The following is a 26,750-nucleotide window of genomic DNA, read 5'->3' as shown; positions in this document are numbered from 1 at the left end:
CCCCAGTGAGATTTATGCCATGACAAAAAAATATATTAGGCCAAGACAGTATTCATAATCTCTTTGATAAAAAGGCTATACCAGTTATGGCATGGCTTGATATTAAGGTGATGTGCACAGTATAAATAATTACACAGGTACCCTTTCCCTCTCACAGCAGTAGCGTAGCTTTTTTTTAATTTCAGAGTTGTGACATGCACAGGAAGGGTTTTCTAGAGGACCAAAAGCATCTTGTGAAGCAGTGCTATTATCTAATACTGTATTAAAAGCTTCAAGACTTATTTTGGTATTAGTCTCTTTGTCTTATATTCCTCTAAGCATTTCTTTCACTTAGATGGAATCTCAAGTGAAAATAAAAATAAATGGGTATCCTAACCTTCTTGAAAACCATTTCTGATCCTTTTGCTTTACATTTTTTATGGTCCCATACATCAAAAGCTAATCTCTCAATAAACTCAGCCTGTGCATTGCACTTTCTTCCATCACATGGCCCTTGAGAGAGCATGAGAGTATTTGCTAATACCATGAGGTATTTTCTAGTACGAGATGATAAAGAACAGAATCCTTTTTTTTTCTCACTTTTATGCAACAAGGACACAGAAGAACAAATTCCTTGCAAATAACACAAAAAACCACTTTAAAGAAATACTGAGCTGCTTATTGCATTAACATTGACATGAGGACCCATGGTCTCTATTGCATGGGCCTCATAAAGATGCCATGCAAATCCAATCAATTCAAGTACCTTTTGTCATATTAAGTTATAGTACATGTGCTGTAGATCCAGGATGTTGGAACATCCAAAAGATTCTGAGGCTTTAGTTAGGCTTGGATAATCATCAAAAGCTTGGAAAGTTTTTTGTGTTATATGAACTATTTTTATCCGTGAAATCAGGCTGGAAATCTCCCAAGACTGGGTCCTGGGGAAGATTATTGTTATTTCAATCATCTGGCTAAAGAAAGAGCCTATTGTCATGTGTGATTATTGGCCTAATCCTGCAAACCATGCACAATGGTTTCAAACATGAAGTCAGTAAAGGTAAGCACATTAATATCTATATATATATTCCAGGAGCTATTTCTACTTTAGCAAAAGAGTGGCAGAGACACAAGCTAATGTTGTGTACCACACTTTCCTACTTGTTAGAATTATAAATAAACAGATCCCTTCCTTGTTGGGAAGGGATCCTTTTTTCTTCTGCCTTAGCATACAGTAACAGTGAGTTGGTTGATGAGTGTGGGTCTAGAAATTCTGGTAATAATGTTAAATATATAGTATTCTTATTTGACACTGCTGGAGGGAGGTACTCATCTTGATAGAGAAAAACACTCCATTATTGAATGGGAATATTTTTAGAGTTAGTTATTTAGTGCATGAATCAAGTCCTATTCATTGAAGGCACATGCATGTTGCCCAGTCAGTGTTTGCAGACTCCTCTGCAAGATGTGGTATATGGTTCAGCTTCTTTGATATACTAGAGTGAGTGCTCTCAGCATTTTGATGACTCACACTGTCACTTGTGAATTAATAAGTGATCCGAGCTCTTCAGTGTAATGAACCCTATCATTTATTAAAAAAGGGAAAACTGTTCCCGTAATTAGTGTGGTGATGTTTGATAAGAAAATTCTGTTTTTGAGGGACTATTATTATTAAATATTGTCAGTAAATACTGTTCATTTTTATGCTTGGTGAAGCACTTTCTGGTATCTGACTTGATGAAATTTAGTGAAAAATTTGTGGTAAAAGTGTTCTTTAAGAAATTTTGTCTGCTATGTTATAATTTTTAAAATATTAAAATATTGAGAATTTTGAAAAGGTGGGAATTTGCAGAAAAGGGTTCTCTCCGAGACATGTCTTCCTAAACCCCAGAATGTTAGCATGGGATTTGTGGATGATTAAAAGGGCATGAAAAAGAATTAGTAACAATGTAAGAAACATGGTCTTTTACTTCCCTCAATGCACATTAAAATTGTAGATTAGAAGGTGGGCTCTGTATCCTTCAAAATGACCTTGTGTTTTTTGTATGTTCCAAAAGTCAAATGGGACAACTCTCTGAATTCTTATTTTTTTTCATCAAAAATAAGGACAGTTTTTACTGTTTTCACTGTATGGAAAAAAAGATATAATTCAGAGGACATTAAGGTGCCATTGCTTGTCTGTTTTTATTTACTCCCCATAGTTGAATGTGGGAAAGGAAACAAAAAATCACCATGAAAAGATGTAATTGAAAAAAATTTTCTTAGTATTTAGTTATGGGGGATATATCCAAATACAGCTTTAAAATGCCAATAATAATAAATATTGTTAGAATGCTATCTGGTAATCATTGAATTGTTTGGAGGAAAAAAAGTTGGAAAACCATGGCTGACACTTCTACTGTTTTCCAAGACTGATGTTGAATTTAGCCTCATTCCTTAAGATGGAAATGAACATGAAAAATTTCAAAAGAGCATCATTACATTTCATGTTGGTTTTAAACCCTTTTTAGTGCTTAATATAAACCTGTGTGTAGTCAATCTTAAATTTCAGTTGAATTGAGCATTGAGGCTCAACATCAGATTTCAAGATTTAGCAAAGTGATTTACAAGTCATTAAAAGGTTGTGACAGAAATAGTCATATATGTTAACAGCTTTACAGATCAGCAAACCCGGTAGTTTCAGTGAGAATGTGTATGCCTGTGATGTTATTCCCATGCATGGTTGTAAGACTGGATTTTTTTTAGTGTATGGATCTATACATAAGTATGATTACTGAGTTTACATTTCTGACATAATTGGTTGCTTGTATAAATTTCATTTATAATAAGCAGACTCTGTTTAAAATGTAGCCCCCAGAGAATTTCTGTTGTTCAGAAATTAAATTTAGATGATGTGTGGTTTTTACACTGTGAATCCCTTGTTATCAGAATTGTGGATTTTATTTGAAGTTATATTATAAAGGTCAACTCTATTGTACAGATGAGTTGCTATGCTATAGACAAAACACTGGAGGTTTTTTGTAGGAACTCAAATGAAAAAGAGGAAAAAAAAAAGGATGATAGAAAGATTATCACATTATTAGTTAAGCAGCAGATTCCAAATGACACATACTGTCAATAAAATCTTCCCTTACTGGCTTTAAATCATCCTCAAAATATTCTGTTTGCCACAGTGGTTACCTATCATCCTAGAGTCTAGAAACACACATGAATAGCAAGTCAAATTTCTATTTTGTGGATCTATGCTGCACTGTTGAGTTCAGTGATAAATGCTCTCAGTGAGCAAAAATTGGCTTAAACTTCCTACCATTTAGACTTCATGTCACAAAGTGTTATCTTAAATTTAGTGCCATCTATGGGAGTGTGAATATGACTTCAAAAGAGGATAGAACCTATATTTTGGCTAAATGGACCTTTCCTTTCCATTCCTGTCACCATGCAATCTTAAATGAATAGAAGTAAAGATAAGAACAAATTTTTAAATATGGCCAATTTGGGCATTGAATAAATAATTAGAAAACTAGGTATTTTGTGAAGTAGCCAGAATTTAATACACTTGGAAAAAGTGCTCATAGATATCAGTTTCTTTTACTTAGAAAGAGCATGCTTGTTTTCAGTTCAGTTTTATATAATATAAGAGTTTGGCTATGTAATTTCTTGTTGGACAAAAGACAATAGTTTCTCAGGACTTACAAACACATGCTAATTAACAAAAAGTTAGAATCATAGAGTCATAGAAATAGACTGGTTTGGAAGGGCCCTTAAAGATCATCTTTATCTAAAGAGGCCATCCCCTTGTGGTCAGGGATACTTTTTGCTTGACCAGGTTGCTTAGAGACAGCCTGGCCTTGAGCACTGCCAAGGATGGGTCATTGCCCACATCTCTGGGCAACCTGTGCCAGTACCTCACCACCATCACAGTGAGACATTTTTCTTAGTATCTATCTATTAATATTAAGGTAAGAATGTGTTTTTCCTACCATCAGCTCTAAGAAATAGATTTTCCAATTGAATTGCGGCTTGAACATTCAGGGTCTGAACAGTATGTCCATGGCAGGGCACTTCACAGGTAGGTGTAGCTCCGAATGTGTTCATGGGCTTCTATGTCTCTCTGTCTCTGTTACAGCTGTGATGACTCAGAATATTAACCAGATCACTTTTTAATGCTACTTTAGTTAAGCAGCTGCAAAACAGATAGCTTTTCAGTTCTTTAGATTCTTTTTTTTGTCATCCTCTTGTATCTTTCCTTATGAAATTAAAAAAAACTCATTATTGTGCTAAAATAGGCTATATAAAGCCAGTGCATGCAAGTTTTAAACAGTTGCTTTAGCACTGTAATTTTTAAGCAGTTAATGAAAGTCATTGTTTTAGATCTAGTCATATAAGTGTAAAATTATGAATGTCTACCCTATTAATCAAGTTGCTTTTGAATTCTAGAGATTCTGAGGTAGGAGTTTGCTCAGTGAGGCATAATTGTTTTTCCAGCTCAATACAGACTAGTCCCATTATTCATGTTTTCTTTTCAATAAGAACTCACACTGTAATTCTAAGCACTTATGATAATTACAAAGGACATATTTTCTTTTTCTTTTTCTTTTTTTTCCTTTCCTTTAAAATGCTTCTTTTTCCCCCTTCCATTGGCATTATAACAAAAAACAGAATATTAAAACCATTTTAAATTCTAGTTGGGACACTTGCATTTTGCCAGGCAAATTTTACCCATTCTCTTCCTTGACTGTGCTGTACAGCTGTGTGTTGTTAAACTGCTGTTTCATACGCCCCAGGTTTTGTGCATTTCAGAGCTTAAGAAATATGTCAATTGTGCCTGTCCTACAAGGAATTTGCTTACTGTAAAGGTGATTTTTTATAGATTAAAATTGGGCTTAGTGTATACTTATCCAGAGAAAGCCTGAGGCAATCAATGATTGAAAACAAGAAGAGATTAAGAGGCCATTATATGTATATATACACAATTAGAAATGCAAGTATCATCGTGTTCTTGGAGAAATGGCTAAAATGAGACCTTCCTAGCCGTTGGTATTGTCTAATCTCTTACATCATTACCAATTATGGCTGTGCTTATTCTGCTATGGTAATGAAAGGTTCAGCCCTCAAACCCATCTTCTCTGGTGCTTCACTCTTCCTCTGAGCTGGCTCCAACCTGGAGCAATGCAGCATGTTGTCTAGTGGGAAGACAACTAACTCCAGGAAGAGCTGATTTGAAATTCACACTGTTTGCTGAAACTGTGTGATGAAGCCAAGGCTGAGTTTATTTATTGCATACAAAGACAACATAAAGGTGTGGTCTACGGTCAATGGCTTCTGTTGCAATTTGGCTTCTTACTTCCTGTGTGACTGCAAGCCAGATTTTTTTCAAAAGTAGTCAATTGTTTTGATATTTACAAATTTTCAATGTGTAACCATAGTGTTTTCAAATGAGTGCCCTAAAAACTTTTTGACTCAGCCCAAAGTGAATGGAGACACATTGGTGTAGCACAAAAGACACCTCAGCTCAGCTGGTGCCTTTTTATGGCTTCAAAATTCTCCAAGTAACTGCAACCACCACATTGCTTGGGAGGAATGTGAAACGTAGATGGCTATGATATGAATGCCCATCATTGCCTTTTGAAACCTAATGAAACCAGTTGGTTCTTTTGCTCTCAGATAGTTACCTCAAATATAATGAACCTTCCCTTGGAAATGCCTTTTCTCATCAGTAGAGATGTAAATATATCTGTATCTCTGTCCTTAAAATACTGGATGTGTCTTCTCTCTCCGTGAATTGCATGGGGAATCAAAGGCTGTGTTAGCCAGGTTGGATTTCTTAACCTTCCTCTCCCCTGTGCTGACAGATTTTGTACCGAGTAAAAGAGTTGATAAAAGCAGACTGGATTTCAGACAAAAATTTCACTTTAGGGTAGTTTGGTGTGATTAATCTGCCTTTTTATGTCCCTGCTTTTTGTTTCCTCCCTTTTTGGAGAGGGTGTAAAGACCAATGCAAGTAAGAAATCCTGTCATCAGTAACTGGAGATTGAGATCCCAAAAGAGAAGCTACTGTTAAAGGTATACACAGTGCCATCTATTTTTTATTCACTGATATCACCCAGTGTTACATTCTTCTGGATTTGAGAAGATTTTTATTTGCATCTGCATCCTGTTTATCACTGAAATGCTGCTGGGGGGGAGATTAAACAGAAAAGTATATTCTTGTCATACAAGTGGTTGGTAATATTTTAAAGCACCAACACATGCTAATTGTTGCAGCCAGAATTCATACAAACACTTTTGAAAGTTACAGATGATACAGATTCTGCACAGTGTGTGATTTTCATAAAGTGAAAAAGCATCAAGAACACATGATGAATGACTCCAGTATGTGATCAGACCCATGACTACTCAACAGTTGTTGTCGTGGATTAGGCGGCACTTCAAAACCTTGAGATAGTTGTCGATTTTGTGGGAATCTCGGCGGAGGCAGTGCAGCAGGTTGTAAAAGGCAAAGAGTCTGGAGTCTTCATCAGCAAGCTGCAGGGATGGAAGTCCATCCCACGGAGTGTAAATCTCATTTTCGACCTCCCCAGAGTGAACCTAAATACACAAAGTGGTATTAACAGTAAATGATAGTGAGCCTGACTGGATGTAGAAGGCAGAATTTAAAATACTGTCCTTGAAGAATGTTAGTGTATGGCTTCTAATGTGCTTTCTGTTCAGGCTCACATTATTCTGTACAACGTTCTTTATCTTCATTCAGATTTTGAATGAATTTTTCAGATTTTTCAGTTTATTTTCCTAAAACATGTGAAAAGCATAACTGTCTCAGTAGTGTTTTAAGAGAACTAGTGTATTAACCAGTATTCAAGGAAACCTGACTTTGCAGAAAAATCAATCCTTCCTTCATGCTTGGACTCATCAGGGACATCTCTCTTTGGCTCCCTCCACCTTCAAAACTTTGTTAAAACTCGTTCTTAGAAGTTGTTTGTGTGCAACAAACAGATTAGTCTCAGCCCTTATCAGAAAAATCTCTCAATAATACATACTCAGAAGTAGTGGCTCCATCAAAAAAAAAAAAAAAGCTGAGTGATACAATGACTTCTAACATTAGAAAACTACATGTGGGAACACATGTAGTGAGTTAGGATCTGAGGTGAAGACTAGTTTAGGTCTCCTTGTTTGAAGACAATCACTAATTTTCTCTTATCACATAAATCTACCTTTCATAGCAGGAAGGAAGTCTCTGCCTATTGATTCTTGTGCACCATTCTTATTTCACACAAGTCATGCTTTGAAAAGACATATAGGAGAGTATCTGTGGAACTGCTATCATGCAGTTTAAGCAAAAGGCAAAAAAAAAATAGACCCACTATGACTTAAAAATATGGTTTGACACTAATGAATGAGCCAATCTTATCTCTTTCTGTAAATAATGTGAATGAGAAGGTGGTGACAGGGCAACTGGAGCAGCACCTTACTTCTTATTCTTATCTTGGACCCTCAGCTGTTCCCTTTTTACACATGGATGTGTGATAGAGATGTATTTGATTACACTGATAAATGTATTTGTAGCCTGGATGGTATAAGGTTTCTGAGTGAAGAGACACCTAACTGAAAGAGAGACCTTGAGTGATCTAGTGGAAAGTGGTGGATACAGTGATGGTGACACTCTTTGTGCTGTTCAGCTGCTCAGAGCAGTGAACTCAGAACCTCTTGTCAACATCTAACTCACTGACAGAATGATAAATTCACCGACTAACAGAGGCCCCTTTAAAAATAAACAAGCGAGAGCTGGCTTTGTTCAGGAAAGCTTTCAATCAATTAGTGGCAACAAGAGCTATTCAAGTATGGGTTTTGTGAGACAACAGCCTTGTTGTCTAAACTCACAAGTATAGGGGGAGCCAAGTCAGACACAGAGTCCAGAGGAATCAGTGTGGCGTGAAAAGAGAAATGAAAGATATAAAGGTTACTTTGCCACATCTTTGCAATAGCCCAGACTCACAGAGCTGTTTTAAACACAATATCTGTTTCCAAGACCTCTGCATAATACCTATTTGTATACAGATCCATATAAATATGCTGAAACACACATACACACATACACACACACACACACACACACACACACACATATATATATGTGCATATGGGAAAAATGGGGATGTATCCTTAAACAATCAGGATTGCAGATTGAAAATTCTCAGAGATAGAATGACCATAGCCAGTCCTGATAATTACACCTTACTCTGAAGCATAACTGGGAGGGTCATGGGTTATTCTATGACAATCTTATCACATTGTCTCTTTATAAATTGCAAGTTAGCAGAAGAAATCTGAAAGAAGAAAGCTGAAAGATCTCAGACTCGACTACTTTGTCTCCCTTTTTTATCTTCACATCTATTGCTTCCTTTCATATTCCAGGTAGGGAGAGCCTATCAGTGTACGTGTCTTCCTTAAAGCAATTGGCTGGAAGGGTGTTAAGGACTGACTTACCCGCCCAACTATTTTCTCCATTCCTTCTAGGAGTCGCTTGTTTTGTTCTTCAATCTCCACAGCCTTCCAGAGAATGGTTTCTGGAGCTTCTTTGATTCTTTGTACTTCAGAGGCCAAGTGGATCAGGGGATCATTCCAGGAGCGCAGAACTCCCAGAATTAAATTCAGTAGGTCTTCATGCTGCACACCCATAGTAAGGGAAGGTGATTAAAAGAAGAAAGCTAATTCTGGTAAAATTAGAAGGCATTTAGAGCACTGTCGTCAGACATTGTGATTTAGGAACTTATTCCAGGATCTATCAGAAATGTGGCCTATAGCCCTGTTTTAGATACCTCTGTGCAATTGCATTTTCGAAGTTTGCCATTGGTGTCATCACATTTTACAATATTTGTGTGAGCCATTCTGCAATGGAAAATATCATTTGAATACTCTCATCATTAAAAACTAGCAAGCATAACTATGTCTCATCTCTGTGAAAGGAAACCCAGAGCTCCTTATCTGATTTTTGATGAATGTTTTAAAATCCACTGATTATTTTTATATATATATATATTTTTTAATTTAGTATTGACTGGAAGGTCCACATTATGGTAAACCACCAAATAGCTTTTATTGCCTCTACATAACTCATCTGTCCTCCCTTTTGAACAACAGTGCTTCCAGCAGTAGCTCTCTGGTTTTAAAAATTGTCCTTTTTTGTGGGCAATAGGAATTCATCAAGCCTACGGTTAAGATCGTGGCAGTATTAAACCTTTTCTTCTTTCCTAGATGCACAACCCAGGGCTGTGAATTCTATTGCTCCCACAAGAGTTTCTTAATGACACACTAAGAAGCTGGTGAAACTGTGAAATTATGAAGATATCACCACCACCATGAAACTCACAGAGATTTTGCTCTGGAACAGCCCCATTTTTAAAGCTCTGCTTATTTTTTTCTCCAGAGAATTTTCAAATGATATCTGTGAGGGTAGACTGAATGAGATCATCTTCACTAAACTTTATTATATATTATTATATATTATGTAGGTATGCAGCGTGTTTCTATTTACACATATTTTGCAGATTTTCACACTAGAGTCTTTGTATTTGGTTGATGATATGACCACTTTAGCCCACTGGTAACAGAAAGAATATCTATTCAATGTTTTTTTAGTAATGCCACTGTTTGGAGTTACTGGAAAACTCTTTACCTCTGTCTATATACAGCAATGTGTTCTTATGCTTGTAAATACATTACATTATGTGTATAAGATGTTTTAAGAGAATGTTTAAAGGCTGTAGTGTTCTCAGCACTGCACAAACACGGTAACTGGCATTGCTCCATGAGGTTGTATTTTAATTGGAATTAAGACACAGTACCATACAGGAAAAGGAATGGATGATGAAAGTCACTGGTACTTATATGTGCTGTATGGTTTGTGACTTAGTATCTGCAAATGTTAAATCAACTTTGGCTTTTTGGTGCTTTCCTCTTCCTGGCTTTTTAATTCTGATTGAGTTGATCTCCCTCTCACTCTGAAAGACTGAGTATGATGTAAATCTCTCACTATTCTGCAACCCTCCTTCCCTGCCTTCCCCTGCTCTGTCTTACACTGAATTACACTGGAAGTGGGACTTACATGAATCTGCTGAGCCTGCTCCTTATCTTCAGGAGTGGTTAAGGACGCAGTGTGGCAGCTGTTGACAGCTTTTGCAATGAAACCCCGGCCCTGGGCATAGCGTTCATCCTGCAGATCAGCATGGACAGGTGTTATTAAGACAGAAAAGAAAGAGCTTCAGCTCAAACACTGTGCTAGCTAATCGTTGTTCCATAGCTTTTATCACTGCTTTTATGCTGTAAAGGTCAAAAGTTTCTGGTGAGTCTCTAGAGTGGAACTGGCACCCAGCAAAAACAAATGCTCCACAGATGAAGAATGATGGAAAAATGGCATCTTTTAATAGAAGTTCTGGGGATCTTAGCAACATTCAGGACTATATACCAATTTGGTCACCATTGGGACTTTCACCAGACAGCAGTCATACTTGTTTACTTATTATATGTTAACATATGTTTGTGATTAAAAAATATTAAATTGCAATTTTATATTTTCTTGCTCTCAGGAAAAGACTACTTACAAATTCATTGAACATTTCCGAAGAGAGATAGTGAATGTAGTGTGAAAGTTTAACTGCTCGCTCAAAAAGCTCTTCAAGGGAAAGCTGGCAATTGACAGATCCATTGGGGCAGATTGGCATAGAGGTCACTCCTTCCTTTGTCAGAAGCATGTGGGACACCAGAAGGGCTGCCAGCAACAAACCTGTTCAAGTTTAAAACATGGTGAAATGGGCACACATTGACTTGCAGGTGTATTTAGAAGCAGCTGTCAGAGGCAGATGCTGGGTGATTTGGGTTGTGCTGTCACACGGCTCAGAGTACCCTCCGTGCTGGTTGCTCCAGCAGTTCAGGACAGGCACACTGTAATTCTATGATTCTTTTATCCTTCCTCCCCTCTATCATGCTGATGGTATAGCAGAGCCAGTTACAGAGTTTGAGGAGACATGGTAATCTGTGTTGCAGTGTACAGTGTATTCTGAAGTCTCTTACTACGTGTCTGGCTTTATAACAGAGTCATAAACAGAAGAAAAAACAAATCAAACTTCTTCTTCACAGTGCAAATATAGATACATATTTATATTTACACAGATATATAAGTTTGGAAAATAGATTGTTCTTTTTTTTTGTTCTTTCTTTCTTTCTTTCTTTCTTTCTTTCTTTCTTTCTTTCTTTCTTTCTTTCTTTCTTTCTTTCTTTCTTTCTTTCTTTCTTTCTTTCTTTCTTTCTTTCTTTCTTCTTTTTTTTATCTTTCCCTCCTCCTCGTCCCAGACGTCCTTTTCTTCTTGCAAACATTTGGAGTTAAAATTAATTTTTGTGGGAGGGTGGTTAGGTCACTCTTAAGGCTGTGATTGTCCTGGGAATTCCTTCAAAAGATTTCCAGCAGCTGTGCTTCTTTGCTCTTTAGAGTTTAACCCTAAGTTTCCTACTTCTAAGAAATCAGTGACAGTTTTTGTCTTTTCTCCTGAGCTTCTGAAACTCATATAGAGGACTTCTCATTATCTAAAGCATCTGCTTAAAGCTTCTCATGTTAACTTAGCAGAGTTAAGTTTTTTGTTCAGTGAAATAAAATATACAGAGAAAAGCAATGGCAAATAATTAAAATATTTGGTAAATGAATGTACCTGTTCTGCGACTTTTACTTCTGGAAATTGACATATTACCTATATTGGTTGACTAGACTAATTTAAAATGCTCAATGAAAGTGTGCTTCATAAATCAGCAAAACTATCCCTAAGGATGTCACATGATAAATTTCTTTCTAGGTCTACATTAAAAAAAAGGTGGATTTACACAATAATGAAGTAAGCTCTCCTCCTCCCCCATAAGCAAGGTACATGCTGGATGCTGCATTTAGGAAAGTACTCTAAGGAATAGCTTTGTGAAAACCTGAGACTTGTTGGCTTGGAAAGTCGATGAACATTTTGAAAAAATTAATTTCAAAATTACCTCATCACCTCTAGATTTGTGGGTAATGACATCTAGTCATAACCTTCTGAGTGGTGCAGCAAACCAGTCCAGATCCAAACTTTCACGTGCAGGTGTGACACCCCTCAAGCCAATTTTTTTGTGACACCACCCAATGCACAGGAACTCTTAGAAGACAAAAGGCATCAAGCTCCTTTCTTCAGGTTTTGCCCTTTCTGGAAAATTATGTGGCTGGAAGACCTCAGTTTTTAGATCTGTTACATTTCATATGCTTCCTAATTCAGTCGAAATGGAAAGAAGTATAAAAATTAATGGTGAATGTCAAAATCTTACCTTTCAGTGAAGCCCCCCTGGTGTTCATGGTCGGCATCCTGGATGATGACTTTCTCTATCAGAAAGACACCTCAATGCTTGCTGCTATTCTCCACACATACCACTTTTATATACACCATCCAGGGTCCATTTTGCATACATTCAGCAGGTTGTGGAGTTTGCCTCGATAATTACAAACATCAAATTGCCTTTCTTCCACATTCATATTCACTATTTTTTGGTTCTTTTTTTTTTTTTAATTTTAGCTGTGAGGGGGAATTTCATTAATAAGTTGAGCTGTGGGATCCCAAGTATGATTGAATGGAGAGATTGCCAATATTTTGCCCTTAATGAGGTGAAAATGCCATTGATCTTGGAAATCTCCAGTTCTGAGACATATATTCTCAATCTTTCTAGCCTGCTGTTCCCACTCCCCATGATAATCTTCTCACCTGTCCTTCTTGCTTCAGCCATCTAAGCTCGCTTACATGAAAATTCTGGCTATTTGTGGGAGGCAAACAGTAGTTTACAATATCCTCATTGAGAGAAATAGCATAAATTGAGCAGAAATTTATCCAGAGTAAAGGGAACTGAGGCTCCTGGAAAGACAGGTCACTCTCTGTAAGATTGTAGATATGACAGTCATGGTCAGCTAAAAAATATATTACACAGCACAAATCTTGGTATAATTGATCCTCTGTCTGAGAGATGTTTAGAGAAATAGGCTGAGTTTTTATATTAAATAAAGGAAAAATTTAGAAGAATCGAAGAGGTAGAAGTTATATATTTACTGCTTAATCTGAAATGTCTCATGAATAAGTTAGCATTGTTTAGAAAAACAAACCCAACCTCTACAAAACCATGAAATTATTTTCTATAGTCAAAAACCCTCTGCATAAAAGATGGGCATTTCCACCACATGCAAAACGTGCTGTCGTCAGCAGTGAGGTTTGTTCTCGGTTCTGATGCATCTGTGGTAAGCTGCAAACCAGCCTGAGCAGGTTGGCCCTGTTTTCTTCTTCTGTGAGGCTCATCTGCATGAATATGTTAGCAAATATATAACCTTTCATCTGTTTTTCAGGTCCATTTACCCACGGAGAAACTTTCCAAATTAGATGGTCATGATGAATAAGGTATACAGTGTTAATGAATTTTCTTGCCTTTAGACAACTTGTTCCATACCTGTGGAATGGGTATACATGCAACCCAGAATCCTTCATTATTTCAGGATTCTTGAAGTAATGATGAACAAGGGAGAAGAAAGGCTAAGCATTTAGGGAAGGCATTTCTTGGGAAACAAGATACTTCAGCAATAAACCAGAACCAGCAACAGATGGTCTACCTTTGCTAAATTCTAGGATTTTTGCGAGAACAGTTTGTTCTGCTTAGAGGCTGCACCTTTACTGGAGATTGAGGTTCTGTTGAGTAAATGAAGCAGTTGTTGTCTGCAGCAGGAAAAGTGGCAGTTTGATGAAGGCAGTAATATTAGAATGGAGCCGCAGCAAAAACTCTAGCACGGATGGTAGAAAAAAGTGCTGTCTTCTAAACTGTGGTTAATGTCTTATGAGCTTGATTTAATTCAGCTTCATTTGAAAACCTGCCCCAATAAGATTACGGGTGAGACTGAACAAACCTGGTATCTTACATTAGAAGAGTCCTGTGAATTAGATGAATGAACAGTTCTCAACCCACCTGTTGCTCTTTCATTCACTAATCTCATTTTCTTGGCATTTTGAGGGTTTGGTGGTGGGGCCAAAATAAGGCACTGAGTTAATTAATACTGGGGACTAGATAATAAAGGCAACAGGTAAACTCCCTAGTCTGTCTTTCTGTTTTTGGACAGGGAGGCTTCTCTGAGGCCTGATGGCATCAGCTGAAGTCAATATCCTCATATGACTTAGCTTGGAGGATAACCTGCCTCTTGCTGTGTAAAAGTAGACAAGCACCTTAAATGTAGATTACAAGAGAGTGGTTTATTTGAAATCACTGCATGATGTTTTATTTAAAATATTCTACCACAAAATTATACAATTTAATTTTCTCTTGCACCTTTCACCCTCAAATACTCTCCAAACATGAATGGATTAAAATTGTCAGCAATCAAGAATCATAGGCTGGAGAGAAGACACTCTCTATAAAATAGATAAGTATAAAGGTGAAGTTCTTTTACCAGGTGTGAGAACTGACATAGAGGTTAAGTTTATTTGTGTCTGCACAGGAAGTCTTGAGGGAAAAAATAAAATAAAATTCCTGATTCCCAGACCTGCACTTTAAGTGAAGAACATAATTTCCTCCTAGTACTAAAGTTGAAAAAAAAAGAGGAGAGAAAGAAAAGAGAGGAAGAGTTACAATAACCAGAAATAAATAGATTAAAATGTTAATTTTCTTTTATAAATTAGGAATTTTGTCCTATTTAAAAGCTGAATAAAAACTTGAAAGTAGCTGAAGTAGCTGAAAATGCTTCCTCTGCCTTTTTAAAGTGACCTGGCTTTATATGCTCCAAAGACATAGAATATGGCATCCCATTGTCTCTGATTATTCTCTGAATCGCGGAAAGGAAGTTCATTCTAGCCCCCAATAACCACCTAACTGCCTAATTTTAACAATAACTCAAGACAGCAATGTAGCTAGCTGGACAGTTACCATTACTGAGGAAAAAGCCTGGAACAACATGAGGAACTACAAAGCAGAGCTCTGGTTAGCAGCATGTTTCCGTCTCCCTTGGTCTTCTACTTCTGCCTTAGAAATATATATATATATATATATATTTAATTATTGTTTTAAAATTATCACATTCCTTTTATCTTCAAGGTCTTTCCTGGAAAGAAAATGAGTAGTTGTTACCACTCAGTGTAAACAATATACCAAAAGCAGGACTTACTATAGGCAGACTTTATTATATAGCTTTTAACTCATTATTCATGCTTCATAGGCATTACATGTGGTGTATCAATATTACAGATAACAACATCTAGTGCTTGTTTCTCAATAGCCTTATCTTTTCATCTCATATCAGGTTGCAAACCATGAATTAGTCTGTGGCATCTTGATTAAGAACTATTGATCAGTACTGGAAGATCAAATATTCCAATTACATTTTACTTTAGTTAAAGTTTTTGAGATATGCAAAGTCTTGTGTCTGATTGATGGCTAATGCAGAAAAATGAAAAATCTTTTCTAATAGAATAGCTCTTCGCAGAATACTTAAGTAGTTTAATTGAAGATTGGTAATATCACTTGATTTTGACTTTTACTTACTTAGAAGTATCTGTCTTTATTAACAGAACATTAGTTGATGCAGAAGTTTGAAATATCAAAGTTTGGTTATGTTTTTAAAAGATGATCCCCAAGTGCAGATCATGCAAAGATGAATGTTCATAAAAATATTCCTGTATGTGATCTAAATAATTAACTTTTTGGATACACATTAAAAAAAAAAAAAAAGGTTTGTGTGTTTCTGTGTTTTTGCATTCTTGTTTTGTATATGCAATGAGAAATACAAAGAAAGTCAAAGCCCCTCTGTAATTAAATCTGGCAAAGGATATCAAGAACAAGAAGGGCTTTTTCAAATACATGAATAACAAAGGAAAGCTAAGGATAATGTGGGCCTGTTACCAAATGGAAGGGACACCCTGGTAACAGAGGATGCAGAGAAGGCAGAACTGCTGAATGCTGCCTTTGCACTGGGACAAGACCAGCCTGCAGGAATCTCTGACCTGGGAGACCAGGGTAGAGGGCTGCTGGAAGGCAGACTTTCCCTTGATCAGGGGGATTGGGTTGGAGAACACCCAGGCAAACTTGATATCCTCCATGGGCCATGATGTCCATGGGCCCTGCTAGGATTTATCCACAAGTGCTGAGAGAGTTGATGGACACCATAGCAAGGCCACTCACAATCACCTTTGAAAATTAGTGGCACTCAGTAGAGGTGCCTGAGGACTAAAAAAAGGAAATGTCATTCTGGTTTCCAAAAAGGACAAGTAAGAGGACCCAGGGAACTACTAGACAGTCACCCTCACCTCAATCCCTGGAAAGGCAATGGAGTGCCCATTCTGGGGGGCCATCTTTGTCCATATGGAGGACAAGAATGTCTTTCTTTTATAGAATATTTGCTAAATTATCCTGTCTACTTAGTGGTTGGCTTTGAAAAGTTGCAAAACTGTTTTATTTGGATCAACCCCAAATGTGCTCCTCAGATCACATTAAATTTTCATAAAATCATAAAACTGTGGAATGGTTTGGAAGGGACCTTAAAGTTCATCTTCTTCCAAAGCCCCTGCCATGGAGTGGGGCACCTTTCACTAAACCAGGTTGCTCAAAGCCCCATCCAAATTTGTGGAAAATATATTTGGAAGAAGAAAATAAACAGAATATTTAGAGAGTTTTAAATGAAAAATATTTTGTCTTTTATGATTGCTCCCTTTAAGGTCCATGAAACTTTTATGAAGAATTTAAGAACATGATTTTCTAGGATGCTGTTAAATAAGGGCTCTTTCTTCTCCCATCTTCTTCATTTAGGGAACAGGAGAATTTTAAAAGCATTCTTTCCAAATGTTTGTCTCAGCAAAACCAGCAAAATGGGGATTGAGTCCTTTCTCAGTGTGCTCTCTGCATGCAGGCTGGTAAAAAATAGATAAGAACATAAGGGAAAATAACTCCATATGGAGAAAAAAATGGTGGAAATATTTGGGAGATTTTTGGTTTACTTTTAATTCACATACTAATGTGGTTTCATAAAATTTCAGAAGCAGACATAAAAATAAAATGGCAAAGCATGTTTTAAAAATAATGTATCACCATTGCCACTATGATGCCATACATCTAAGTACACCATGAAACATTAAGTGTGAATCCCAAGCAGAATTCCAGCTAATGATAGCAAAATCCCAGGGGACGTTGCAAAGAATGGAGTAAAAGCTGGCTAGTGTATATTGTTCTTGATACTTGTAGTTTGAAGCCTGTAGTTCAGTGCTCACTAATGCTGTATCTGTATATTATCGAATAACTTGGCAGTATAAATTTGATATGCATCACACATAACTGCATTGTGGCACTTCAGCTGAATTATCAGGAGACCACGTTATGGTACTTGTTCTGGCCTGACACTTGACACCAGATTTATCTGGCTCTTGGAGGTCAGATGATAAGGATCTGACATCTGCTAGGACAGAGATGCACTACAAAACTTTTTGTATGAATATGAAGTGGCAGACTGAGCCCTTGCTGGCTCAACATTTAATGTCTTGTGGTTGCAATATTATTTATCCAATACCTTAAACCCAACTTTCCTTTTTCAGAGGTAAAAACAAGAGATTTTGAAAGTGAAGGCGAGTCTCCAGCCTCCAAAAAAATCTTTAGAGTGGGTTCCTGCGACCATTGCTGTATCATTGATGTTTTGACTACTTGTGACAGCTACCCAATTTGAGTTTTGTTCTGTTTGTTCTGGGGTGGTGGAATAACCTCTTGCACCATAGCTGGACTCATTTCCAAAGCTGTGAGATACAGCCCAGTCCAAATGAGGAAGTATGTAAATATTTGCACACTTTGACTTATAAGATATTGCTATAAAAAGATCACTGTTTTAGTTCTTACTTAGCCTCAAGAAAAAGTGCCCTTGATTCTGAGGCACGTTGAACATCAGAACTCCAAAGACTGAAGATCTAGTAAATTAAATAATTCCTGTGGTTTTTGCTTGTTTTCCCATATATTAGCTTTTATGTAGGATTTGTTTCCCCTGACAATGTTCAGCTATAATCATAGCTACAATATGCTACAATCAGGTTATTTTTCATAAGGTCCAGATTTCAGCTAATAATTCTTCAAGATAAAGTAGAATGAGTTGCAAGATTTTACTCAGGGTAGACATGCCACAGTGGAATTCACTGGTGGGCTGGAATTTTATTGATATTGGTTTTAGTGTTATATTTGTGTAACACACTTCTAATAAAAAGTAATAAACAGTAAAATTACCACTAGAAGACTGGAATTTTCCTGCCAGTGAGAGGGGAATAGGAGAAATAGAGCTTGGTTTCAATATTTGCATATTTTTAATTCTATGGATAAATGCATCACTGGAAAAATATTTTCTTAAGTGCTTTGTGGAACTAGAGTCTGTAAAAGTAAGAGGATTGTTTTTTCTATTGCAAATACATTGAAAAGAGCACTGAAGTGTGTACAGAGATTTTGAGCACACTTGAATAGGAAGGTATTTCCCGAGATTGTGGTAAGCATGCTTCTGTTTTAGCATGCAGTGTTTGATTTTAGTAATGGATAGTAACACAAAATGGCAAATGGCAGTTTTTTCCTGTCCTTTAGAAGTGCATTTTGTGAAGATGCCTTTTTCCTCCTGATTTGAAATGCATATGAAATGCTCATTGGTCCAATAATTTCTGATATATATGTCAGGATTGAATGGAGAGTAAAAGGTCAGCAGAATTTTTCTTGGGGAGTGGGGTATTAGCTGAAAGCAAAATAACAGACAGAGATCTATGCTGGATTTGCTTCTTTGGGAGGATCTTACTTTTAGCTGTGCATTTATCAGAGGAAGGAATGCATATTACTGCTCAAAATCCTCTGTTTCATAATGGAATGGAAATAATGAAACAATGTGACCTTTACTTGCTTGTCTTTAAGGAAGCATTCAACATCAGAGTTTTCTCTGAGTGATTTCAAAACCTATCACATTTTCTTTTCTTCATGCCTTTGCTTCGGTCTCTAAACATAATACATAAAAAAACCCCAAATATACAAACCCCAGCAAACCCTGAAGGGATGAGGTATATTTGTATTGGGCATCTCCTATCCCACAGGAAATTTAGAGCCTCAAATCTTAGGATCTCAGTAGAATATTTTTTCTATTCCATCTCATTTAAAAAATATTTTAGTTAAGCTTTACATACTTATTGAACCCAGGCTAGAAATTAATATTGACATAGATTTTTTTGAAAGACATGTTAAATTATTTTAGTAAAATGCATTCACCTGCTTCCTAAAATTGTTTTGTTTGAAGGAACAGAGAGAAAGTAGTTATCCAGTGAGTATATATTTTGTGCTGTTAAAAGAAATTCTGTTACAAGGTACAAAATGCATGGAAATTCATATAGATATTTATAGCAGGCACAGGCCATGGTATGTTCTTTGCAGAGGTTGTCATCTATTCCAGGGTGTCTGGCAGGATTTGCTTATAACTTCAAAACTTATAGCTGATGACTATATTGGACATGAAGAAATAAAGCAAAGAAAAAATAAATTATTGTCAATAAAAGTGAAAACAGATGAAACTTTAAAGGAAACATTTTAAAACAGAAATAGAAAAAAATATAAACAAGAAAACTTTTTGGGAGCAGACATTTCTAACCAGTTCTTAAAAGGTCAGATACATTGAATTGCACACCTGCAGCATATTTTTATAAATAAAATTCATTATTTAAAAATTCATTAAAAAAATATTGAAGGTGACTTTCTGTTAAATCTCTTCTCTAATGAATATATTTGCATATAATCACAGCTTTTCTCCTTTAGTGCTTTCTTACTCATTTCCGAAGTCCTCAGTCAGTAACCTGATCTGGTGGGATTTGCCAAGCTGAGGCCAAAGTCACCATGGAAATGTCATGACACTGCCATTTTCGGAAGTGCCTAGTCATTGTGAGTGGCTGACATGGTGCAGCTTCGTGGCTGGGCAGGTGTAGGAACACCAAATAAACCGTGCAAAACTTGTTTCATTGGCCATGGATTTTTGTGTAAACAGGAAGAAGTATAGGAATTGTTGCCTGTTTTGTCTATGTATTTTATTTAAGCATTTGAAGTGTGATTATAAAACCATTATTTGAGTTACTCTTCAAACACAGCTCTTCCCAAGGCTCAAAGGTTTTTTCATATTGTTACAGTCTTCCTTGGGAAAAAATTGAAAAAACGCAACAGCAACCCAATAGGAGGGAATGGAATGGAGTTCAGCACAATCTTTGCATCACTTTCTCCTTACAGATTTCCTGATTTGGCTGTGGTTTCAAGGCTTGGGGCTAATATTCCCTGGGAGGCATATTTCAGGAGTGTTTGGCTTTATAGCTGTGAAACACATCATATCACTCCACCTTCTAGACACCAGAAAAGATAAAAATTTTGTAGTGAATAAAATTATCTTGTTTGTATAATTTATAAAAGTGAATATGGTAGACAGAAGTAGTTAATTAAAAAAATGTATATACTAAAAGTAATTCTAACTAAAGGACTGAAGTTTTATTCAAACTATGATATTATTTCCTTTTAAAAAAAACCAGCAACCCAACACAAATTCTGTACAAAAATTCTGCTTTTCTGAGCATGTATATTGTTAACCTCCTTAAATTTATGAATTCTTAACCAATTTTTTTAACCAAAAAGCGCAGGAGTGACTTGTATCAAATTAGTACATTTTTATATTAATTTTGCTGTGAGGGACACAACCATAATATTAAATATTTCTAATATACCCTAAATCTTATAATAAAAAAAATATTTCAGTAATATATAGGAGAAATATGTAGCCAGGTTACAATTAATGATGATGGAAGAACAGAATACCTCGGGTTTTTTGAATATTTATTTCTCATCTTTATAACATTGAAACAAAAGGGTATTTCATGTTGGCTTGCAAAATTAAAAGAGTGTGGTATGAGTTTGCAGCACATTTTGCCATTATGGCTCTTGAGTTCATGTGTAGACATATCCTGTAGCTGGATCCATTATTTGCACATGGCTGTGAGCTGATGATTCCAAATAATTAAATGGGGATAAAAAGACAGCAGGAGGTTTTTTTTTCAGTTTACACCAGACTTGTTCTGGAGAAAAAATCGTCTTTAGGTAAATCAGCTAATGTAACTCGAATATTCTTCCTGTTGTAGTCAGTTTATCTTCCACAAAACCTTCTTTCCTACATTGGTCATAAATCAGTGGCTGTTAAAAAAAACAATAAAGAAAATACAAGCAAACAAGCAAAAACCCAAACCCTTCTCATTTTAAACAGTGTCAGTAGAAACAGACCCTTTTACTTACTGGAAAGAGTGATCATCACAAGAGCAGAAAGGCAAAGTGGCCAGTCATTTTTACAGAGCTCCAATTTTACCCTCTGCCTTGTATGAACAAGTATGAAGGATTTGTAACTACACTGGCAGTAACAGAACCTGCAGGTATTTGGTTTAATAAAGACCTCATTAATCCCATAAAATCTTAGTGTGAGGTAGAACTGCTCTTAACCATTCTCTCTCGGCTAGATGTGAAGAATCTTCAAAGCCTGTAAACATGCCAGCAGTAACTGACTATTCTTATACATTCCCTCCAGCCACCTTTCACTGCAAAAAGGTTTTTAATTTAGATCCTTCATATCTTTTAAAGGCTTTTAAAAAATTCTCCTTATCTTTTTTTTTCTTTCTCTATTTTTTTCTTTTCAGAACATGAATCTGTGAGGAGGAAAAAAAGACAACAAAAATCCTTGACATCTGGAGAGAATTTCAAATTGCTTTTTACCTTCTGAGATGAAACCTGGAAGGTTTTTAAAAAAGATGAGTAAAAGGACGAATCAGCAAGGGATAGACCTAACATATCTGAAAGGCCCATGTGAGTGTTCAGTGTTCTCCACTGGAGATTTTGTGCAGGAATATGGTTAGTCTGAAGGCGTTTTCCTAAGAACATCAGTTCAGAAAGGGCTGTTAGCCTCTGCATAAAGGCAGACACAATTGCTATCACATTGTCCAGGACTGCATTACACACACATGCCTCAAAATGACTGTGGAAGAAAAAAGAATATAGCATAAAACCCTTCAGAAAAATATACTGCTGGTGTTTCTGTTTGTTCTGTTTTCTATGAGGAGATGTCCCTAGTGTTTCTGCTTTGTGATAGATCTAAGGTATTGTGGGATGAGTTCTAGAGGTTTGGAATAAAATCAGTAGGGCACATGTTGATTTTTCTGCAGGAAGAGTTTTAATATTGTATTTTCTAATACCTTTGGAACTATGACTATTTCTATAACCCTGATGGAGTGTGACTTGTCTGTATGCAAAGGCATAGGTCATGTGCATAAACTGCACATAAAATAATGCTCTATTCTGCATCTCTGTTTTCATTCCGTCAGGATTATCCACACATCATATAGCCCTATTTAATTTGTACTGGCTAGGGTTTTCCTTTCTCAGCTCTTACATATGTTCTATTTGTGCCCTACTGTGACACCACAGGAAAAACAAAAGGTTGTTTGACCTCCCAAAATCCATTAGTCTTCCACCTGTTTCCATGAATCTAGATGTAATCATACCCATACTTGTATCATAAAACTCACACACATTCCTCATTTTGTTCTGGACAAATGGTCTGGATCAGTCCAGAAGTTTGTTTCACAGACACATCTAGTCACATGCACACTAGAAACTTCCCACACAAACATGTGGGCATGCAAACCCAATTCACAGACTTACTACATGTAATGGGTGTCAGACCCAGGTAAAGATTCAGGAAAAATTAGAAGGCCACAGCCCATGTTGACTTGTAATGCCTTTGACAGAGTAAGGTTCCATGCAAACAATGGAATGGGTGATCTGGCTGCCCTCAGCCTCCTTTCATAGAGAACTTTGTGATAATGGAAGACCAGCAGATCTTAGCACACTGCCAAGTGAATTGGACTATTTTTCTCAATAGGTCATGCACTTAGCATACATAATCCTATGGCCAGAGCCAGAGAAATGCTATGGTCTTCCCTGGGATGGTTTGATGTGATGCTGAATTAGTGCAGTCTGTGGGATGAGGTTTGGTACAGTTCTTCTGCTAAAACGTACCCCTGTAGATTTATGGGAAGAATTATGTTTCAGATCCTTATTTTGAATAGCAGAGAAAACTACTGTTTTGAACACTGATAGGGTTTGGCAAAGAACAGATAGAATTATAAGGAGACAAGTAATTTTTTGCCTCATTTATAATCTTGTTGCTAATGAATATTGCTTGCATGAACATGGCAGGTAATAGGGAAGTCATTTAACTGTCACTTTGATCCACTGTTTGAGAACGTAAAACTTATAAAACTTCTCTTTCTGGAAAAATACTTCTTAACTCATTTTAATTTGTGATTTTTGTTCAGAATTTTAGCTATTGGAAGTATACTGTTGCCTTATCCTTGTTGTTATTTTAAGCTTGGCAAAATCCACATAGGCATTTAGCAAAACTGAGAATAGTTATCTATCTCATTGCTAGTAACTATCAAAAATGTTAGCAGCCAAGTAGATTTTGTTATTAATAATGTATATATCTTTTTGGCAGGACAAGAATTACATGACACATTCCCTTGAAGTTGTTTGCTACAAGCAACTCTGATAATTTTTTGGAACAGGCTTTTAATAAAAAGGAGGAACATATCATTCCCTCAGGATGTCAACCAGGTTACTGGATAATTCTGGAAACAATGAGTTCCATATCTAAGCATAGTTCCACCGAGATCCAGCCTGCATTCTGAGATTCTGCTCAGATCTTTTATCACAGCATATGATGGAATGAGAAGGGATGCCTTATATATGTATCTATTTATATATAAATGACTGGAGTTTATTTACAGGTGAAAAGATAGGGATTAGATATTTTCATATATTTAAAAAGATTAGTTGATGCAAAATACTGGTGTGCTGTTCTGCTCAGGGGACTCTGGAAACTGGCTTGCTGCAGTGGGAACACAGGAATATTTTTCAGATAGGCTTAAGGGCCATCTGGGCTAGAGGTATTTAAATTACTAGCACAGCCATGGATCCCTACTGCCAAGTCCAGATTTGGCATTCATTTGGGAATTTGACCGTTCAGAGAAAGAGTAACAAAAAACTGTATCTATCAATTGCTTTTAACTGTGGGTGAGTAATACTGAATCCAGAGGAACCTGTTGTTCTGGCCTTCCTATGAAAGCTGGAGGATGAGTTGTTTCACTGAGGAGTCTGTCATTTCAACTAATTTCTGACAGTGTTGTTTTATGCTTATGAACCCCAAATCACCTCTTTTGTTTAGTATGAGAGCTATTTCTCTACACAATTCTCAGAGACAGAGGCTCAAGAGAGCAATACTGGAACACTCCTTCCTTAAGGGAAGACTGGACCTAGGTTTTGGAGGAGCTATGGCACAAAATAATAGCTTCCTTGTCACCCTGGCCAATATGCTGGAAGATTTTAGATGCCGTGTTTGCCACTGCTATCTAGCTTGTCTACCAGTTGTCTGTTCTCCTGTTTCTTTCCCTACAGTTTAACACAGAACCAGATACAGCTCTGAAGAATATGTGAGGAGAGATGGAATCATCTTAATTACTTTGATGGCTGTAGACAGCAAATAGTTGCAGCGTTTCAATTTTATACTCATCAACTCTCACCTAATTTAGTGGATACTCATTGATCTCCAGCAGAGAATTTTGAAATTATAATCAATATGAAGATGCCACAGAGGAATAATAATAAACTTCTTAGGAGCTGGAAATCCATTTAATGAATCAGGAGGTTGAGTAAATAATACCACATGTATGTGGTGAGAGCTGTCTGTATAACTGTGGTTACAGCTCCAAATAGCTCCTAAATATCCTACAAAATAAAAGTAGATTTAGTTATTATTATTGGAAGGTCTGCTCATGGGACTATATCAAATGCAGTTACAACAGCATAAAACATGAGAAACATGAAAGCTCTTCTTGTTTCTCTTTTTTAAAAAGAGATGTAGTTTTCTTTGATTTTCTGGCAAAGCATGTGTATATTTGTATATGTGAGGAGGGTAAAGACATGGGATGAAAGTGGATGAAAGAAAGCTGCAACAAAAAGTGAGGAATACTTATTTCAAAGGGAAGAGTGCTGCCTAGCTGAACAAGTGACAGAAAGGCTTGGGTGACTCTTGCTGGTATCTTGCAGTGGTTTTGGTGCTTCACCCAGCTTCCTGTCTGTGGGCCAGTGCCATACCTCATGAGCTAGCATGGCAGAGGCCACAGGAGTGAATAATCTGACCCCCAGAAGAGGTTAGAGCATTTAGACCAAGCTTGTTCTGTGTAATCCCAGCTCTGATACTGATATTCCTGTGTGGCCTTGATGACATTCTGCAACATTTTTGCCTCATTAGCTTCAGCAATAGAAGTGGGTGGTATTTACCTGAGGGCCCCATAGGAAATTTGCTACTAACCAAGCCATCTCTAAGGAACTGTAATGTGATTTTGTGTGCTGAATCTGATCAGACAACACTCTTACCCATCAAGTGGCTGGAGACTTAACAACCTACCCTCACCTAGATCTACAATACAGTTAAGCCGTCATGTGTGATGTCTCTACTGAGCCCTGTGTTGGGTGCTGTTTCTAAAGAAGAGAAGTGGTAATGGGCTAAAGGTTCCCATCTGTCTGACTTAGGTACAGCAAGTGAGTTGATGGTCCCACAGCTGTTTCTGCAGCTCTCTCTCCATGCTGCCTTTCTGTGGGAGAATGTGTAGAGCAGAGGCAGCAGGCTGCTGTCGGGGGATTGACTAGGTGACCTCTGAGGCCCTTCCAACCTGAGTGATTTTGTGATTGCATAATTTGAGGCATGTGTTAAAGTGGGCTGATCTTAGAGTGTAATTAGGAAACAAAGAAAGAAGCCAGAAATCTATGGCCATTTCTTCCATTCCTGCTACTTTATATTCTGTCAGTTTAAGAAGATTAGAGGACCATGTGTCTGTGTGTCTCTTGATTACAGAGCAGTACCTATAAGACCAGTATTTGGCCTTTTTACTGATTTCTTTTAACATTGGAGAAGGACTGTTTATGGCAGTTCTGCTTTTCTCACATCACAGAAACTACAGAAAGTTTGGTGCCTCCTGGGAGTGTACTGCTGACATGCTTAACTGTATACATGCACAGGTAAAATCCCTATATGCTACCACAAGCATAACAGCCATCAGCTGGTTCTGGCCACAAGAAGACCTCATGCTATGCCTGACAGCTGCCTTTCTCAGTGGCAGTTTTCATACAGCAGAAGCAAGGGTACAGGGCAAGTGATTTGCTCCACTTGTAGCAGAAGTTTATTCCCAGGTATCATCTTTCATGAAGACACCTTCGTCCACACTAAAAACAAGCCACTGATGATTCATCCAACCCTGATCCCCCTGCCTGCACCTGGCAGTCTCCCAAATTACCCCACAGGACAGATGAATTGCTGCCATGGACTGTATGTAGCCCATGGGCTGTAGATTGAGGAGACTGATGACTACACTGCCTCGATTACCAGAACTATTGCTGCTCAAAAGGCCCAAGAGGTGGTGAGAACAGATTCACTGAATGCTTGAACTCTTCGCAGTCCTGAGCTACGCGACAGGCAGTGTTTAAAAATAGAAAGCTCCCCTGTGCAGCCCCTTTCCCAATGATTCCTCTGGGTGGATGAAGTCATGCCCAAGCTTGCTGCCCCATGAGTGGGCAGCCTGTCTCCGGCAGTGTCAGCAGGAGCCAGCACGGCG

The 26,750-nt window shown here is 37.2% G+C and overlaps 1 protein-coding gene across 1 annotated transcript; it reads right to left on the bottom strand.

Annotated features, from left to right (window-relative positions):
* Positions 1 to 6,375: 6,375 nt before the first annotated feature.
* PRL (prolactin) lies at positions 6,376 to 12,343 on the bottom strand. The gene is made up of 5 exons (XM_054643335.2): positions 12,316 to 12,343; positions 10,578 to 10,759; positions 10,082 to 10,189; positions 8,464 to 8,643; positions 6,376 to 6,567 (listed from the first exon to the last, which is right to left on the bottom strand). Exons 1-5 carry the CDS (start codon positions 12,341 to 12,343, stop codon positions 6,376 to 6,378), a joined length of 690 nt encoding a protein of 229 aa, XP_054499310.1.
* Positions 12,344 to 26,750: the final 14,407 nt, after the last annotated feature.

Source organism: Agelaius phoeniceus, chromosome 1 (assembly GCF_051311805.1).
Source record: "Agelaius phoeniceus isolate bAgePho1 chromosome 1, bAgePho1.hap1, whole genome shotgun sequence".
Lineage (NCBI taxonomy): Eukaryota > Metazoa > Chordata > Aves > Passeriformes > Icteridae > Agelaius > Agelaius phoeniceus.
The sequence above is the reverse complement of the archived record's forward strand: the minus strand, read 5'-3'. Positions and strand labels throughout refer to the sequence as shown.

Coding starts and splice junctions, on each gene's coding strand:
- PRL (XM_054643335.2), bottom strand. CDS start 12,343: ATGAACACCAGGGGGGCTTCACTGAAAG. Junction 8,644..10,081: donor AGCAGGCTCAGCAGATTCAT/GTAAGTCCCACT, acceptor ATGGGTGTGCAG/CATGAAGACCTACTGAATTT. Junction 6,568..8,463: donor TGGAGAAAATAGTTGGGCGG/GTAAGTCAGTCC, acceptor TTGTGTATTTAG/GTTCACTCTGGGGAGGTCGA.